The following is a 16,722-nucleotide window of genomic DNA, read 5'->3' on the forward strand; positions in this document are numbered from 1 at the left end:
ACATCTTCAGCTCTGTCACTTCCAGCTCTGCCTCTTGTCTTTTTGTTAGTGCCACCGTCTCTAAGCTGTACAACATAGCTGGTCTCATGACTGTCTTGTAAATTTTCCCCTTCACTCTTACAGATATACTTCTATCAGAGATCACACTTCTGCCACCCACTCCACCCTTACTGCACTCTGTTCTTGACCTCTCTACCACATTCTCCAGTACTTTGGACAGTTGACCCCAAGTATTTAAACTCATCTGCACTCACCACCTCTGCTCCTTGTAACTGCACTATTCCACTGGGCTCCCTCTCATTCACACCTTTTGTCTTGCTGCTACTGACTTTCATTCCCCTGCTCTACAGAGCGTATCTCCACATCTTCAGGCTAGACTCAACCTGCTCTCTACTCTCACAACAGATCACAATGTCATCTGCAAACATGATAGTCCATGGAGACTCCTGTCTGATCTCATCAGTCAACCTGTCCATCACCATTACAAATAAAGAAAGGACTCAGAGCTGATCCTTAGTGTAATCCTACCTCCACCTTAAATGAGTCTGTCATTCCTACTGCACATCTCACAGTCACAGCTGTCACACTATCCTTGTACATGTCCTGCACTACCTTAACATACTTCTCTGCCTCTCCACACTTCCTCATACAATACCACAACTCTTCTCTTGGCACCCTGTCATAAACTTTCTCTAAATCCACAAAAACATAATGTAACTCCTTCTGGCCTTCTCTATACTTCTCCATCAGTATTCTCAGAGTAAACATTGCATCTGTAGTGCTCTTTCTCGGCATGAAACCATGTTGCTGCTCACAGATCTTCACCTGTTTTGTAAGCCTAGCTTTCCCATACCTTCATGCTGTGGCTGATCAGCTTTATGCCTCTGTAGTTACTGCAGCTCTGCACATCACTCTTGTTCTGAAAATAGGAGCCAGCACACTTCATTTCCACTCCCCAGGCATTCTCTCACTTTCTAAGATTTGAAACAATCTGGGTAGAAACTCCACTGCCATCTCTCCTTGACATTTCCATTTCTCCACCAGAATGCCATCTGGACAAACTGCCTTTCCAATCTTCATCCTTTTCACAGCTGCCCTCACTTCATCCTTACTCTCTTGTACTTCCTGATTTACGCTCTCCACATCATCCAGCCTTTTCTCTCTCTCATTTTCTTCATTCATCAGCTCCTCAAAATATTCCCTCCACCTTCTCAACACAATCTCCCTGCTTGTCAGCACATTAACATCTGCATCTTTTACCACCCTAATCTGCTGCACATCCTTTCCTGCTCTGTCCCATTGTCTGGCCAATCGGTACAAGTCCTTTTCCTTTCTCTTGCAAGATTTACCATTGTCCAGAATTTCTGAGATTTAAAAACACACTTTTTTGACTGTTTCCATTTCCCTCATTGGCTCACAGTAGCTGAGCCATGAACCATTTTGCCAGCAAAGCAAAATCACTTCATCAAAATTATGGCAAAGCTGCAAAACTGGAGACCGTGTGCAAGAGTTTGATGTTGGAACTCTTTACCTCTAACTAAGGGCTTCACTTTAGCTGTAGTTGTTGATGGAAAACTTGTTTAGCTCTGGGAAATGTAGGGCTAGGCCAACACAATGTTTATGCTGAGCTTTTAGGTAATGTTCAGGCTTAATTGGCTGACAGACATAAATTAAGAATGTAAATTGATTATCTCTCTGTGCCATCCTTGTCCATTGCGCAACATCACTTTAAGCACACAACGTCTTCTCATACAGTACTGTTTCTTTAACAATGCATGATAAATGCAACACAGTGGCATTTCTCATCAGATAAGCACAGCATCCGTAAGTAGATATTCATCGGACAAACCTTTATAAAAAGCCACTACAGGGTGAGCGACAGTATCTTTCGTGGTCTGGATAACAGTGTAAGACACCAATGTTTAGCAAAATTTAAGGCTTTATAATGGATGGAAATAATGATTGTGCAACTACCCAGCACATCTATAGATGAACAACTGCAACACAGAGACATACAGTAGTGTTCAGAATAATAGTAGTGCTATGTGACTAAAAAGATTAATCCAGGTTTTGAGTATATTTCTTATTGTTACATGGGAAACAAGGTACCAGTAGATTCAGTAGATTCTCACAAATCCAACAAGACCAAGCATTCATGATATGCACACTCTTAAGGCTATGAAATTGGGCTATTAGTAAAAAAAAAAAAAGTAGAAAAGGGGGTGTTCACAAAATAGTAGCATCTGCTGTCGACACTACAAACTCAAAAGTATTATGTTCAAACTGCTTTTTTAGCAATCCTGTGAATCACTAAACTAATATTTAGTTGTATAACCACAGTTTTTCATGATTTCTTCACATCTGCGAGGCATTAATTTTGTTGGTTTGGAGCCAAGATGTTGCTCGTTTACTGGTGTGCTTGGGGTCACTGTCTTGTTGAAACACCCATTTCAAGGGCATGTCCTCTTCAGCATAAGGCAACATGACCTCTTCAAGTATTTTGACATATCCAAACTGATCCATGATACCTGGTATGCGATATATAGGCCCAACACCATAGTAGGAGAAACATGCCCATATCATGATGCTTGCACCACCATGCTTCACTGTCTTCACTGTGAACTGTGGCTTGAATTCAGAGTTTGGGGGTCATCTCACAAACTGTCTGCAGCCCTTGGACCCAAAAAGAAAAATTTTACTCTCATCAGTCCACAAAATATTCCTTCATTTCTCTTTAGGCCAGTTGATGTGTTCTTTGGCAAATTGTAACCTCTTCTGCACATGTCTTTTACTTAACAGAGGGACTTTGCGGGGGATTCTTGCAAATAAATTAGCTTCACACAGGCATCTTCTAACTGTCACAGCACTTACAGGTAACTCCAGACTGTCTTTGATCATCCTGGAGCTGATCAATGGGTGAGCCTTTGCCATTCTGGTTATTCTTCTATCCATTTTGATGGTTGTTTTCCATTTTCTTCCACCCATCTCTGTTTTTTTTTTGTCCATTTTAAAGCATTGGAGATCATTGTAGATGAACAGCCTATAATTTTTTGCACCTGCATATAAGTTTTCCCCTCTCCAATCAACTTTTTAATCAAACTACGCTGTTCTTCTAAACAATATCTTGAACGTCCCATTTTCCTCAGGCTTTCAAAGAGAAAAGCATGTTCAACAAGTGCTGGCTTCATCCTTAAATAGGGGGCAGTTGATTCACACCTGTTTGTTCCACAAAATTGACGAACTCACTGACTGAATGCCACACTACTATTATTGTGAACACCCCCTTTTCTACTTTTTTACTAATAGCCCAATTTCATAGCCTTAAGAGTGTGCATATCATGAATGCTTGGTCTTGTTAGATTTGTGAGAATCTACTGAATCTACTGGTACCTTGTTTCCCATGTAACAATAAGAAATACACTCAAAATCTGGATTAATCTTCTTAGTCACATAGCACTACTATTACTCTGAACACTACTGTAAGAAGGCATATATTGCTCAGGCCAGTTATACATTAACTGAAATGTTGAAATGGACCAGTTGTCTACCTGGGTGGTTGCCATCCAGGACCCAAGGCAGTTCAGTGGTGTTATGGATGCATTAAGGTGCAGCATCAACACATGCTCCCACACTTGTAATTTAATGTCGTATCAGAAGCATTTCAACATTTCTCATAAGTGTATTGGAAAAGAACCGCAGAATAACAGCATACACGCCATGCCTTTACCATCATCTGTTTTGTGCTCCAAATGAGGGGGTAGGAGTTATGCAACAGGTGGTGGTCCCATCTTTGGTTTATGCATCTGTTATCAAAAATGACACACTATGCTACATTTTACTGCATTGAGTACTTGAAATGTAATGTATGCACATGACATGCAATTTGTTCTCTTGATTTGATTAATTAGCTTTCACATAATAGCAAACATGAAAATACATATGTTTGAGTACGGAATAGATTTTTTTTTATCTTGTGTGCACATGACTCAAACCTTGGGAACAGTATCTATCATGCACATGCAATAGCATTTCTCGTGCTTATACAGATTTTTTAGTCTTTTTTTTTTTCCCTATTTTTCTTAGAGTTGCTCCTTTGGGAACAAGCTTCCCTGTCTAACAAACAAATTATACCAACAGAAGCCAAGCTGAGCCCCTTATACTGTACACCCATCCATCCTCCAAACCCACTCTGTCACCACAATTTCCATTGGTTCTGTTTGACGATATCCTACCAGCTGCTGCTGTCATCTGTCCAGCCGGGCCACACAAAAATGATAGTTCTATTGTGTGGTGGTTGGACTGAAGTAAAAAGGAATTTCAGTTGGTTTGCAAGCCTCACACACCACAGCAGAGGTTTCTCATTCATGTGAGAAATGTTTGGTTTTGGGACTACTTTTTATCAAGCATCCCATCAAGCTTAGTTTCGGGTCGACACAAAATTGTGACCAACAGAAAATGCCAGTAGTCTCTCCACCAATATGAACCGTGCACCTGATTTTGAATTTTAACTATCGGTTTTGTGATGATGCCGGATGCCGGCTGTTATCTGAGAACAGGACACAGAGTCTGTGGCATTTTCTCTCACTGACATTTTTCTGGCTTTCAAGAAGCACTCAGCATTTTGCAGTTAATCACTGGACATAAGAAGAGGCATAACGGCTTGAAGAGTTTGCTTGCCTCTGTCTTTCTTCCATGAACATGCATCCATAAATAAATAAAATCAAGAGTCCAGAGATGAGTTGCAGGATTGGAGGCCTCTGTCTCACCTAAAAATATCAATGATTATCTATTATTCATGCTCGATATTCATTCCCCACCCCCTGACAGATATGAACAGTTATGACAGGGGACTCTGGGCTTCAGATGAGCCTGAGTTGCATAGTCTCAGCATCTTTCTAATACATCTGCTCTGGTCATCCGATCATCCCTTTATTGATCGACTAACCACTTCCTCATGCAAATAGACATGTTGAAGTGCTATTTCAGATGTTTCCCACCACAAAAAGATGCAGAGGTGCCACCAAATGAAGCATCTGCCACTGTATAAAACATCTCAAATGTCCACCATGACACACAATACAAGTGACTGCCTGATTCCAGCAGTGCTTACTGACTAGGATACTTCACAGGGAATTTGTCCATGGACCAATTTGGCAAGGATTGATAGTTGGGGTTTAATAGCGAGGAAGCAGCCATTCGCATCATCTACTGGATTGGGCTTTCCGTATTTTTATTTACAATCTAATGGTCTTTCATTAATATTCGGTCATTTGTATCAAAACATCCCTTTGATAAATTGTTTTGTCTGTTTGCTGTCCCCCACGCAGCAGCATAATACTGAAGAAAGCTTGACAGGCATTTCTTCATTTTATGCTTTGCGAACAAAGAATGTAATCAAGATACATGTAGTATGTCACAAGTAAAATCAAAAATTTTCCCATCAGTCATGGTTACAGTGGATAATTGCACCCCCTGTATACGAAACAAGTAGACATGGTCAGTATAATATTCCAGCCCAGTCTCACGTTTTTTTGTTTGTTTTTTTGTGCTCCTGTGATGAAATGAGTCAAATTTTCGTGATGGAGCTTTTTTTAACTCACTATTCCTAACCCTACTCCCACCCCCAACCCTAACCTTAACCATAACCTAATCTTACTCCTTCCCCCCCACCCTAACCATAACCACCCCGACCCCCCCGCTTCACTTTTAATTTCGTGCAGCCATCTCAGAATGAATGAGAATTAATTCATGCTGCCGTGACGAAAATGAGGCACTTTTCGTCACAATATCACGAACCAATAGATTAATGTATTTTGTGCTGCTGAAGCACGACTTGCCGTGAGACCAGGTTGAATATTCAAAGTACGCCTGGAATAATTTCTCCCCCAGTTTTTTTTCTTGCTTTACAACTTATCAGATATTTTTTGCTTTAGAACTGAGCTTTATGACTTTATACATTATCCTTCAAATGGATGGTTTGGTTAATCTTTTTTATAACTATAAATGAAGAGTTCAGGCGCAAAACCCGTAAACACCACGCACATGGAAAATGAGATAACCATTGCAAGTGAAAGCTTACCGAGGCTCGTATCCGATAATAAAATCAATTGTGCTGCAACGCCCCATAAATCCTGTAGTAAATGCAAGTCAAGATGCGGTTTGTATGCAGAACCTCATAAGCGCCAACCCAGTTTGTGTGCAAAACCACGTAGTGAACAGCGCACCACTCACTGGCAAGTATCATTGGTCACGTGGCGCAAAGATTGCGGCGCCCACGAGAGCTTCTCTTATGCTGTGTTTACACATAACGATGGCACGTCACGAATGCCACGAGGTATACATTCTTGGCTGCTGATCACGAATGTGATGATTTGAGGCAGAGGCGTCAGGTGTCCTCAGGAACTGCTGCAACCTGTTACCACGCATTATGATTAATGGAATGTGTTGGTGGAGAATTATCAGGAACTATTACACACGGTCAAGAATAATGTTCCGCGCTGTTGCGCGCTATTGTGCGTAACAGTGCATCGTTAAGTTCTGTCACGTTGTGAATGAGGCAAATTGTCTCCACTCACACCCATATTCATCCATCAGCTGATGAGCAGTTCAGATCGCTCCAGTTTGCTCCTTTAAATCCACACCAGAAGAACTTTGTGATTGCATGTTTAGTTGGGCTCTGTGCCATGGAGTGGCGCAGAAAGGAGGAGGAGACTGAGAGCCAGATGTGTGGCTCCATGCGGCTCTCATCTCGCTTGTTTTCCCAAACATCAGGCGCAGCAGCAGGTGGAACACCTGAAGGAGAGCGCTGAGGAGCATTGGAACAAAACTTTTAGCCGACTTGGTGTCTCTGTCCTTCTTCAGCATACTGCAGCAATGAAACTGAATGCAGTGCAGCAGGGTTTAATTGTGCGCATGTCAGAGAACGCTGTCACGCTCTATTAAGGATCACCACTAATCAAGACGGATCAACACGTTCAGTTGCGACCTCCACGACATGAGGTGAAATGACGGTGGTGCATGACATTCGTGGAAGATTTTTTGACAGCCAAAAACATGCTTCACAAAAATCATGAATATCACACATCAACACTCACTATTAAGAAACCTATTTAGATGCGTTAAGTCACGTTAAGAATGTCAGGAATGATGTAAATATGACATTCATAACGCATACTGCCTATGAGTAAATACAGCATTAGCGTATATTAAAGTGATGGACTTACTGAGTTTTGCAAACAAACTGAAGGTGGAGATACCAGGTTTTACAGCCAAATCTATTGCTAATTAACACATTTCTGAATAAAGATTGATTTTTGAGATTCTGCTATTTTGTTCAGTGCACCATAACCATTTCATAACAAGAAAGAATGATTTATGGAGATGTACAACTTCCATCAGGTATCCTTATTTAAAACAAGAGTGGTCTGGTGGAGATACAGGGATTTGCACCTGAACTCTTCAAATGATCCCTGTTTTTAAGACGCAGACATTGTACATAGTCAACCCTGGGAACATGTATTTACACCACGCTTCGCCGCCTCCACCACAGCATGTAACTGCCCTGTGTCCTGGATGGCAACCTCCCAGGCAGACAACTGATCCATCTCCAGCTCTTTCTTTGGAAAGTAGCCATGTATCTGTCACAGCCAGGTGAAATGTGTGCATTCCCTTGCCCTTCTCCAGCCTCTGGGGTTCTCAACACTGAGGAACTTGCATGTTGGATCTAGGCCTGTCGCGATCCTTAATATATCGACTTATCGTTCATCATATAAAAGTGAACACGATCATTCTGCCGACCTCGATATATTGCCCTTTACATGCGCTTTTATTGTCACCATCCAGCGAGTTGCGCTGCTTCTTTTGTCCGTCTCAACCTTCTGTGTGCTGGAGGTGCTGTGTCCATACACACATGGAATGAACAGCATGCCGCAGTAAACAGACAGCCAAGTCGACTGCACAATGTTCAGAAAATTCCATCCAGAAAGTTTTGCGGAGTGCATGGACTTGGTTTCAAAGCCTAATACCACTGTCACATTAGCTACATATGACTGTGACAAACCTGTCACTTGATGGGCATTCCGGGGGCCGTGCCTGCTACACCTCTGTATGATGTAAATCCCTTTAGATGTGTTATCTGGTTCCAAAAACAGTGTTTTTAGATTTAGAAGTGTTTATTTCTAACTAACTTTGAGAGATCTGAAAAATGGCTGTGTACCAGCCATTTTAACAAGACAAAACAAAAAGCACAACACAAAATAGAACATGCAGTGATGGGCAAAGCTGCCCTAAAAGTTAGCTTTGATCATCGCTAATCTTCTAACTGGAAACATGATAATAAAATTTATGTAAAGCTACTGATAACGACTAACCTATAACTTTTACAATATGAATTAGTCTTTGCTTTTGGGATATTGCTCTAAAAACCTGAAACCAGACCTAAAGAGCTGAAATGTTATGTTTAATTGTAAACATGGAGGATTCCAAAAAAGTAATTTCAAGATCAGATGATGATCAAGTCGGATTAAATAATTAAATGAAGAAATTAATTTAAACAGTGGGTTCCATTCAATTAACAGTTTATTCACAGTACAGAAAGTATTAAACATATAAGAAATATTCAGAATAAATACACATGGCAAATAATTTTAATAGTTAATGCATTTACTGTGATTTGACCTCCTGCTCCTCCATCTCCTTGAGGAGGCCCTTGTTGCCTTCACGCAGTATGTCAGTTTTGCTAATTCACTGAGTGTGCAAGCTCTGGCAGAAACAAACAATGTGATTTTAGTGTTTACATGCATTTTTATGTTTATCTACTAATTTTTAAGTTAGCGGAAAGAAATTTAATGGAAACTAGTTCTTCCGCTAATGGTTTTCAAAGTTAGCTAAGAAGGTAAACTTCAGCCGAAATAAGTTAGCTTTGCTAATTAGCAGTTAGCTGATTAGCTGAACTTTGCCCACCACTGTGAACATGCAATGAGGGAAATGTTAGAGCAGAACAACCATATAGAGTGTTATGTTCACAATGATGGGAAAGTTTCAAAGGCAACTACAAGGTGTAAATTTAATGGAAATTTAATGGAAACTAGTTCTTCCGCTCATGGTTTTCAAAGTTAGCCGAGAAGGTAAAGTTCAGCCGAAATAAGTTAGCTTTGCTAATTAGCAGTTAGCTGATTAGCTGAACTTTGCCCACCACTGTGAACATGCAATGAGGGAAATGTTAGAGCAGAACAATCATATAGAGTGTTATGTTCACAATGATGGGAAAGTTTCAAAGGCAACTACAAGGTTCAACTTCAAATGCTCTCACTGCGGTATTGTATCACTTCCTGTTCTGGAGCACAGCGGTGTTTTGCTGTATCTGTTAGCTGTTTAATCTGCGCAGTTAGATTGATCTAGTTAACTAGATAACGATTTGTTTCACAGTGTAATCTTCACGTGCCTTAACTAAAGCACTCCCTCTGCTGAATCACCTCTAAATTATTTACACATTATTCACTTTGTGTGTTTTTAGGAATCCGCTAGCTTAGCGCAGCTACTAGCTCTTAGCCGGTTTAGCATGGCAGCTTCTCCTGTCTCTCCCGCACTTTTCTGCTCTGGGTGTGAAATGTTTAGTTATTCCTCGGCCTCCTTTAGCAGTAATGGTACTTGTAATAAGTGTAGCTTATTCATAGCTTTGGAGGCCAGGCTGGACGAATTGGAGACTCGGCTCCGCACCTTGGAAAATCCTATAGCTAGCCAGGCCCCTGTAGTCGGTGCGGACCAAGGTAGCTTAGCCGCCGTTAGTTCCCCTCCGGCAGATCCCGAGCAGCCGGGAAAGCAGGCCAACTGGGTTACTGTGAGGAGGAAGCATAGTCCTAAACAGAAGCTCCGTGCACACCGCCAACCCGTTCACATCTCTAACCGTTTTTCCCCATTCGGCGACACACCCGCCGAGGAACAAACTCTGGTTATTGGCGACTCTGTTTTGAGAAATGTGAAGTTAGCGACACCAGCAACCATAGTCACTTGTCTTCCGGGGGCCAGAGCAGGCGACATTGAAGGAAATTTGAAACTGCTGGCTAAGGCTAAGCGTAAATTTGGTAAGATTGTAATTTACGTCAGCAGTAATGACACCCGGTTACGCCAATCGGAGGTCACTAAAATTAACATTGAATTGGTGTGTAACTTTGCAAAAACAATGTCGGACTCTGTAGTTTTCTCTGGGCCCCTCCCCAATCGGACCGGGAGTGATATGTTTAGCCACATGTTCTCCCTGAATTGCTGGCTGTCTGAGTGGTGTCCAAAAAATGAGGTGGGCTTCATAGATAATTGGCAAAGCTTCTGGGGAAAACCTGGTCTTGTTAGGAGAGATGGCATCCATCCCACTTTGGATGGAGCAGCTCTCATTTCTAGAAAGCTGGCCAATTTTCTTAAATCCTCCAAACCGTGACTATCCAGGGTTGGGACCAGGAAGCAGAGTTATAGTCTTACACACCTCTCTGCAGCTTCTCTCCCCCTGCCATCCCTTCATTACCCCATCCCCGTAGAGACGGTGCCTGCTTCCAGACCACCAATAACCAGCAAAAATCTATTTAAGCATAAAAATTCAAAAACAAAAATAGTATATCACCTTCAACTGCACCACAGACTAAAACAGTTAAATGTGGTCTATTAAACATTAGATCTCTCTCTTCTAAGGCCCAGTTAGTAAATGATATAATAATTGATCAACATATTGATTTATTCTGCCTTACAGAAATCTGGTTACAGCAGGATGAATATGTTAGTTTAAATGAGTCAACACCCCCGAGTCACACTAACTGCCAGAACGCTCGTAGCACGGGGCTAGGCGGAGGATTAGCAGCAATCTTCCACTCCAGCTTATTAATTAATCAAAAACCCAGACAGAGCTTTAATTCATTTATGAATTCATGAATTCATGGGTTTAGAATTCATCATAGTACAGAAACTGCATTAGTGAAGGTTACAAATGATCTTATGGCCTCAGACAGTGGACGCATCTCTGTGCTTGTTCTGTTAGACCTCAGTGCTGCTTTTGATACTGTTGACCATAAAATTTTATTACAGAGATTAGAGCATGCCATAGGTATTAAAGGCACTGCGCTGTGGTGGTTTAAATCATATTTATCTAATAGATTACAATTTGTTCATGTAAATGGGGAATCTTCTTCACAGACTAAGGTTAATTATGGAGTTCCACAAGGTTCTGTGCTAGGACCAATTTTATTCACTTTATACATGCTTCCCTTAAGCAGTATTATTAGACAGCATTGCTTAAATTTTCATTGTTATGCAGATGATACCCAGCTTTATCTATCCATGAAGCCAGAGGACACACACCAATTAGCTAAACTGCAGGATTGTCTTACAGACATAAAGACATGGATGACCTCTAATTTCCTGCTTTTAAACTCAGATAAAACTGAAGTTATTGTACTTGGCCCCACAAATCTTAGAAACATGATGTCTAACCAAATCCTTACTCTGGATGGCATTACCCTGACCTCTAATAATACTGTGAGAAATCTTGGAGTCATTTTTGATCAGGATATGTCATTCAATGCGCATATTAATCAAATATGTAGGACTGCTTTTTTGCATTTGCGCAATATCTCTAAAATTAGAAAGGTCTTGTCTCAGAGTGATACTGAAAAACTAATTCATGCATTTATTTCCTCTAGGCTGGACTGTTGTAATTCATTAATATCAGGTTGTCCTAAAAGTTCCCTGAAAAGCCTTCAGTTAATTCAAAATGCTGCAGCTAGAGTACTGACAGGGACTAGAAGGAGAGAGCATATCTCACCCATATTGGCCTCTCTTCATTGGCTTCCTGTTAATTCTAGAATAGAATTTAAAATTCTTCTTCTGACTTATAAGGTTTTGAATAATCAGGTCCCATCTTATCTTAGGGACCTCATAGTACCATATCACCCCAATAGAGCGCTTCACTCTCAGACTGCAGGCTTACTTGTAGTTCCTAGGGTTTGTAAGAGTAGAATGGGAGGCAGAGCCTTCAGCTTTCAGGCTCCTCTCCTCTGGAACCAGCTCCCAATTCAGATCAGGGAGACAGACACCCTCTCTACTTTTAAGATTAGGCTTAAAACTTTCCTTTTTGCTAAAGCTTATAGTTAGGGCTGGATCAGGTGACCCTGGACCATCCCTTAGTTATGCTGCTATAGACTTAGACTGCTGGGGGGTTCCCACGATGCACTGAGTGTTTCTTTCTCTTTTTGCTCTGTATGCACCACTCTGCATTTAATCATTAGTGATTGATCTCTGCTCCCCTCCACAGCATGTCTTTTTCCTGGTTCTCTCCCTCAGCCCCAACCAGTCCCAGCAGAGGACTGCCCCTCCCTGAGCCTGGTTCTGCTGGAGGTTTCTTCCTGTTAAGGGGGAGTTTTTCCTTCCCACTGTCGCCAAGTGCTTGCTCACAGGGGGTCGTTTTGACCGTTGGGGTTTTTCTGTAATTATTGTATGGCTTTGCCTTGCAATATAAAGCACCTTGGGGCAACTGTTTGTTGTGATTTGGCGCTATATAAATAAAATTGATTTGATTTGATTTGAAGGTGTAAAACCCTAGTAAAACTGACTGCATTAGTTAGCTACAGTGACCTTTTCTGCGTTCCACTTTGTGCATGCATTCTCCTATGATGGTGTTCAGGTGAAAAAGCATGAACATTTGCTGACTACCGTGCATGTATGTAGGGAGATTTACTTTAACTTCATATCTGCTGAAAGAGGCAATAATTGGTTCAGTCACATAACAGCATTATTCAAGAATGATAGCTACCATGTGCTGGCAGTACTACTGGCTCATGCAGTACTTTAGAATCTGTCTAAAAATATCAAACAGCATACATGCCAGATTCAAGTCTGCCATTAAAACAAGTTTGATGTTCAGTTTTCCTGTCACAATAAAGCTTGTATGAAACTTTTACTTGAGGAAATTCACTTCTGGCAGGACTGTGCTGAATGTTGTTTGATTAATTGGACTTTGGAGATATTGTGAACTTCCTTATGATGCATGACTATATTTTCAGATGGGGAAGATTCAGCAGCAAAGTCTTTATGCTTCCTTTGCTGCTGCTTTTTTCCACTGTATTTGATGTCAATATTTAAATCATTTGTCTTGACAGTGACAAAATCATCAGCCCATGTTGTTCACAGAAGCAAGAAGCTGATAGTTCCACTTTCACAGTTCAATCTGAAGAAAATATGGAAGATTGCCTCCTCAAACAAGACTGCAAAGTGAACTGTCGACACACATTAATAACCACAGACAGCCAGGCCTGTGGCAGGTTAACTTTACTCATAACTGTTCTGTATGTGAACGCATCCATATAGATCACAGGCAAGACCAGATGAATTCAGAGGATCCTACTTTTTTTTTTTCGATGGCCAGCCAAGGTCTTCTGAAGGAGGCCCAGCCTAATTAACATAAAACTGGGTTCCTCGGGACCGGGGTAGTGTTGGGTGAATGATCTTGCCTCTGGTAAGGACATGCTGAGGGCAGCCACTAACACGTTAGTGTTAATTGTTTCCAGTGCGTGGCAATGTTTAAGACCCAAATGTATTAAAACAGCCATGGTCTAATGAAGATGAGGCAGTGAGGCATTTGTTAAGAGAATAATTTTTTGCAAACCAATGCAGAAACTGAGGCTTACCATGAGATGGGCCTCGCTAATGACGAGGGCAGAACACAATGAGTGAGGCGTGATACAACAAGGTCTCATCTCATCAGTTCAGTGAGATTAGGGGGTGAATTTGGATCACTTACCACTATTGATTGGTGGAGCCTGATCATCACGTCTAATTTATGCAGCTTCTGGAGCTCTTGTGTCAGTCTGGAACTCCTTCATTTTTGGTAACCAGCCAAGTGAGTCTTGTCATCTGTAGCTTTATTATTTACCTCTATTAGAGTTTTTAAATGGGAAATATTCCTATTTGTTCATTAAAACAAAGGCACATTCAAGCTTCCTTATCTCATTATCCTTGTATTATGGGTGAAAACCCCTCAGAGACCTCCAGGAGGTGTTTCTTTGTTCCATTTCTGTAACGGTTGTGCTTTACTGGAGTGCACTCCCAAGCGATAACATCCCTACCCCTGTCTTTACTGCTCTGCTGTTCACTGATGCTGCTGGAAGTAAAGCGAGCACTGTTTTCCAATTTTAGTACATACTGGTTGCCTGTTTATTAGTTACACAACTACAATGTCCAAGAACTTGCCATGCAACAGATCCTATCTTCGTGAAGCTTGTAACTTTCAGTTCCCTGTGACAGTTGTCAGTTTTACTCTGGTGAACTTTTATACACTTGTTCTGATGTTTTGTGCAAGGTTTACCTACATGAGGTTGACAGAATACATGGTCTGTGTACTTGTAGGTCAACAGATTTTTATGTCAAAATACGTAACCCAAACAGTTACCCAACTTCTATCCAGAAATTGAGAAATAAAAACAATCAAGCACATTGTCTTGCAGTCTAATAATTAAAAAAATAAAAATTAAAGCATGTTTCCTCTGTAGTTTTATATGTGTGGAAGACATGTCAATGGGAAGAGATGGAAGAGACGAGAAAAACATTGTGAAAACGCTTTTTTTTGTTTGTTTGTTTTCGTTTTTGTTTTTTTGCTTTTTACAATGTGTCGGGGTTACAAAATTTATTTATTTTAGGTGGGCATTTAATAAACTTTATATAAAAAGATTCCAGGGATATAGCAGTGCAGGACTGTTGTCAGTAGTTTTTTCTGATTCATTCTTTTATCATGACCAAACCGCTTCAGCCTCTTATTACATATAACATGAACCACTGTTTCGGTTGAGCCTACTCTTTGTCTCACGACTTCATTAGTCTATCTCTTCTGGTTACCTTCAGCATTCTTCGGAAGCAGTTCATTTCCATGGTTTGTAGTCTTCTTTCATCTTCTTTCTTCAATACCCAGCATTCAGAACCATATATCAGTACTGGCAGTACCAATGTTTTATACCCATGTATTTAGTTCTGGTTGATATATCCTTGGCTCTCCAGATTTTGTGTAGCTTTCCAGTCGCTGCTGAGGCAAGCCCAATCTGTTTCTTTATGTCTGCTGTACATTTGCCATCTTCTGATTTGTCTTCAATTTATTATGAATTGTTCTGTCACCATTTGAGTGAATCGTTCATGTTCTTAACATTCCTCAACGACTCCTGTTTCATGCCAAACATCTGTGTTGTTGAAGGCAAAGTGTCATTCAAAAAAAAAAAATTGATAAAACTCTAATGATCTGTGTGATGATTTTGTCGGACAGCGACTTGTTAAGTCGACCCTTTTGCAGCACCTGAATCAGTGCTGCTAATTTGTGGCCCCCGGGCCACCTCTGGCCCAGCCTCTGTTTGTTTTGAAATGCTTCAGAAAGGGGTCTGGAATCAATCTTTCAAGAAAGAGATGGGTACACATGCACCATGGCCTCTACCAGTGATGACAGAGAGGATTCTGACAACAAATATGCACAATAATGTTTGCTTGTAACCAAATATATTGTTTGCACCCATGCACTTGGCAGGAATGAGGTTAGTGATGCTGAAACTGGGTCTTGTTTTAATATGCTCACTTGATTTATTTTTTTCCCTGTGATACCCACTCATGGATACACTTCAGAGAAAAATTGTCAATGTATTTTTCTGTGAATGCATATTGCATATTTTCGTGCAATGTACATAGGGTTTTATTCACCCAGTGATCAAGGTTCGCAGGATTATGGTAGGATTTCATAAATATTAGGCACACTACTCCACTTTAACTTTTACATTACTGAGCCTGATATTTTTCAGCAAAATAGACCTCATGAATCATATTTCCAAATACAGTATTTGAAAAGTTATGCTTCTATTTCTGTCAGAGTGATCAGCACTAAGCCAATTAAATGCCATTGTCCACATTAACAGCAGGGGAGTTATTGTACTGAAGCATTCACTTTTCTTTCATTTGTGTCACATGACATGACAAATGTTCAATAATGTTTAAAAAAAAAGTCTGACATCAGTATCTTTGTCCAAATGTTCTCCTCTTTTACAGGACAACTGATAATTGACTCTTTCATTTTTTTAGTAATGTTGCCCCCGAAGAAACACCCTGAGTATAAACAGTAACCCTGTGGCAGATCTAGTGAAAGGTTTTATTTTGTTTTGTTTTTCTGTTGGATAGAATTGGGTGGGACAGGTGTATCTAAGGATGTAGTGACTTTGTGCGTGCATGTATGAAGCGTGATGTTTGTGTTTTATGTCACAGCTGAGCTGGTCTTCCTCTCTCCTGTACAGCCACGCTTGTGTAATCCGTGGACAAGTAGTGACCTCGGACGGAACGCCGCTCGTTGGAGTCAACATCAGCTTCATCAACAACCCTTCTCATGGCTACACAATTACCAGGCAGGATGGAAGGTAAGAACTTCCGCTGTGTTAAAACAGACATGTATGCGCGCACAAAAGCACTGAGTGCATCGCAGGACCTCCGAATGACTGTCTATGTGTGCAGAAATAGATGTGACAATGATAATTATATTTTTGTCATATGCCACGTGTGTCTGTTCTGAATTGTAATGATTGGGGTATGAAAAAAAAATGTTGCCATTGCAAACTGTGCAGCTATTGATCTGCTGTGGGCTTTAATTTGGGTTAATTCTTGGCTCAATTCCCAGAAAAATCAAAGAAAGCCCTTTGGTACTCTCAAAAGTATGCTTCAGTA

At 40.8% G+C, this 16,722-nt stretch overlaps 1 protein-coding gene across 9 annotated transcripts in view; it reads left to right on the plus strand.

The window, feature by feature from the left end:
* tenm4 (teneurin transmembrane protein 4) overlaps positions 1-16,722 on the plus strand; it is a 626,167-nt gene that overhangs the window by 414,956 nt on the left and 194,489 nt on the right. For all 9 annotated transcript variants that reach the window (XM_034168462.1, XM_034168463.1, XM_034168464.1 and 6 more), the window contains one exon: positions 16,299-16,418. In XM_034168462.1, coding sequence (XP_034024353.1) covers positions 16,299-16,418 — 120 coding nt within the window. The remainder of the gene's footprint in view (positions 1-16,298; positions 16,419-16,722) is intronic.

Source organism: Thalassophryne amazonica, chromosome 4 (assembly GCF_902500255.1).
Source record: "Thalassophryne amazonica chromosome 4, fThaAma1.1, whole genome shotgun sequence".
Taxonomy (NCBI): domain Eukaryota; kingdom Metazoa; phylum Chordata; class Actinopteri; order Batrachoidiformes; family Batrachoididae; genus Thalassophryne; species Thalassophryne amazonica.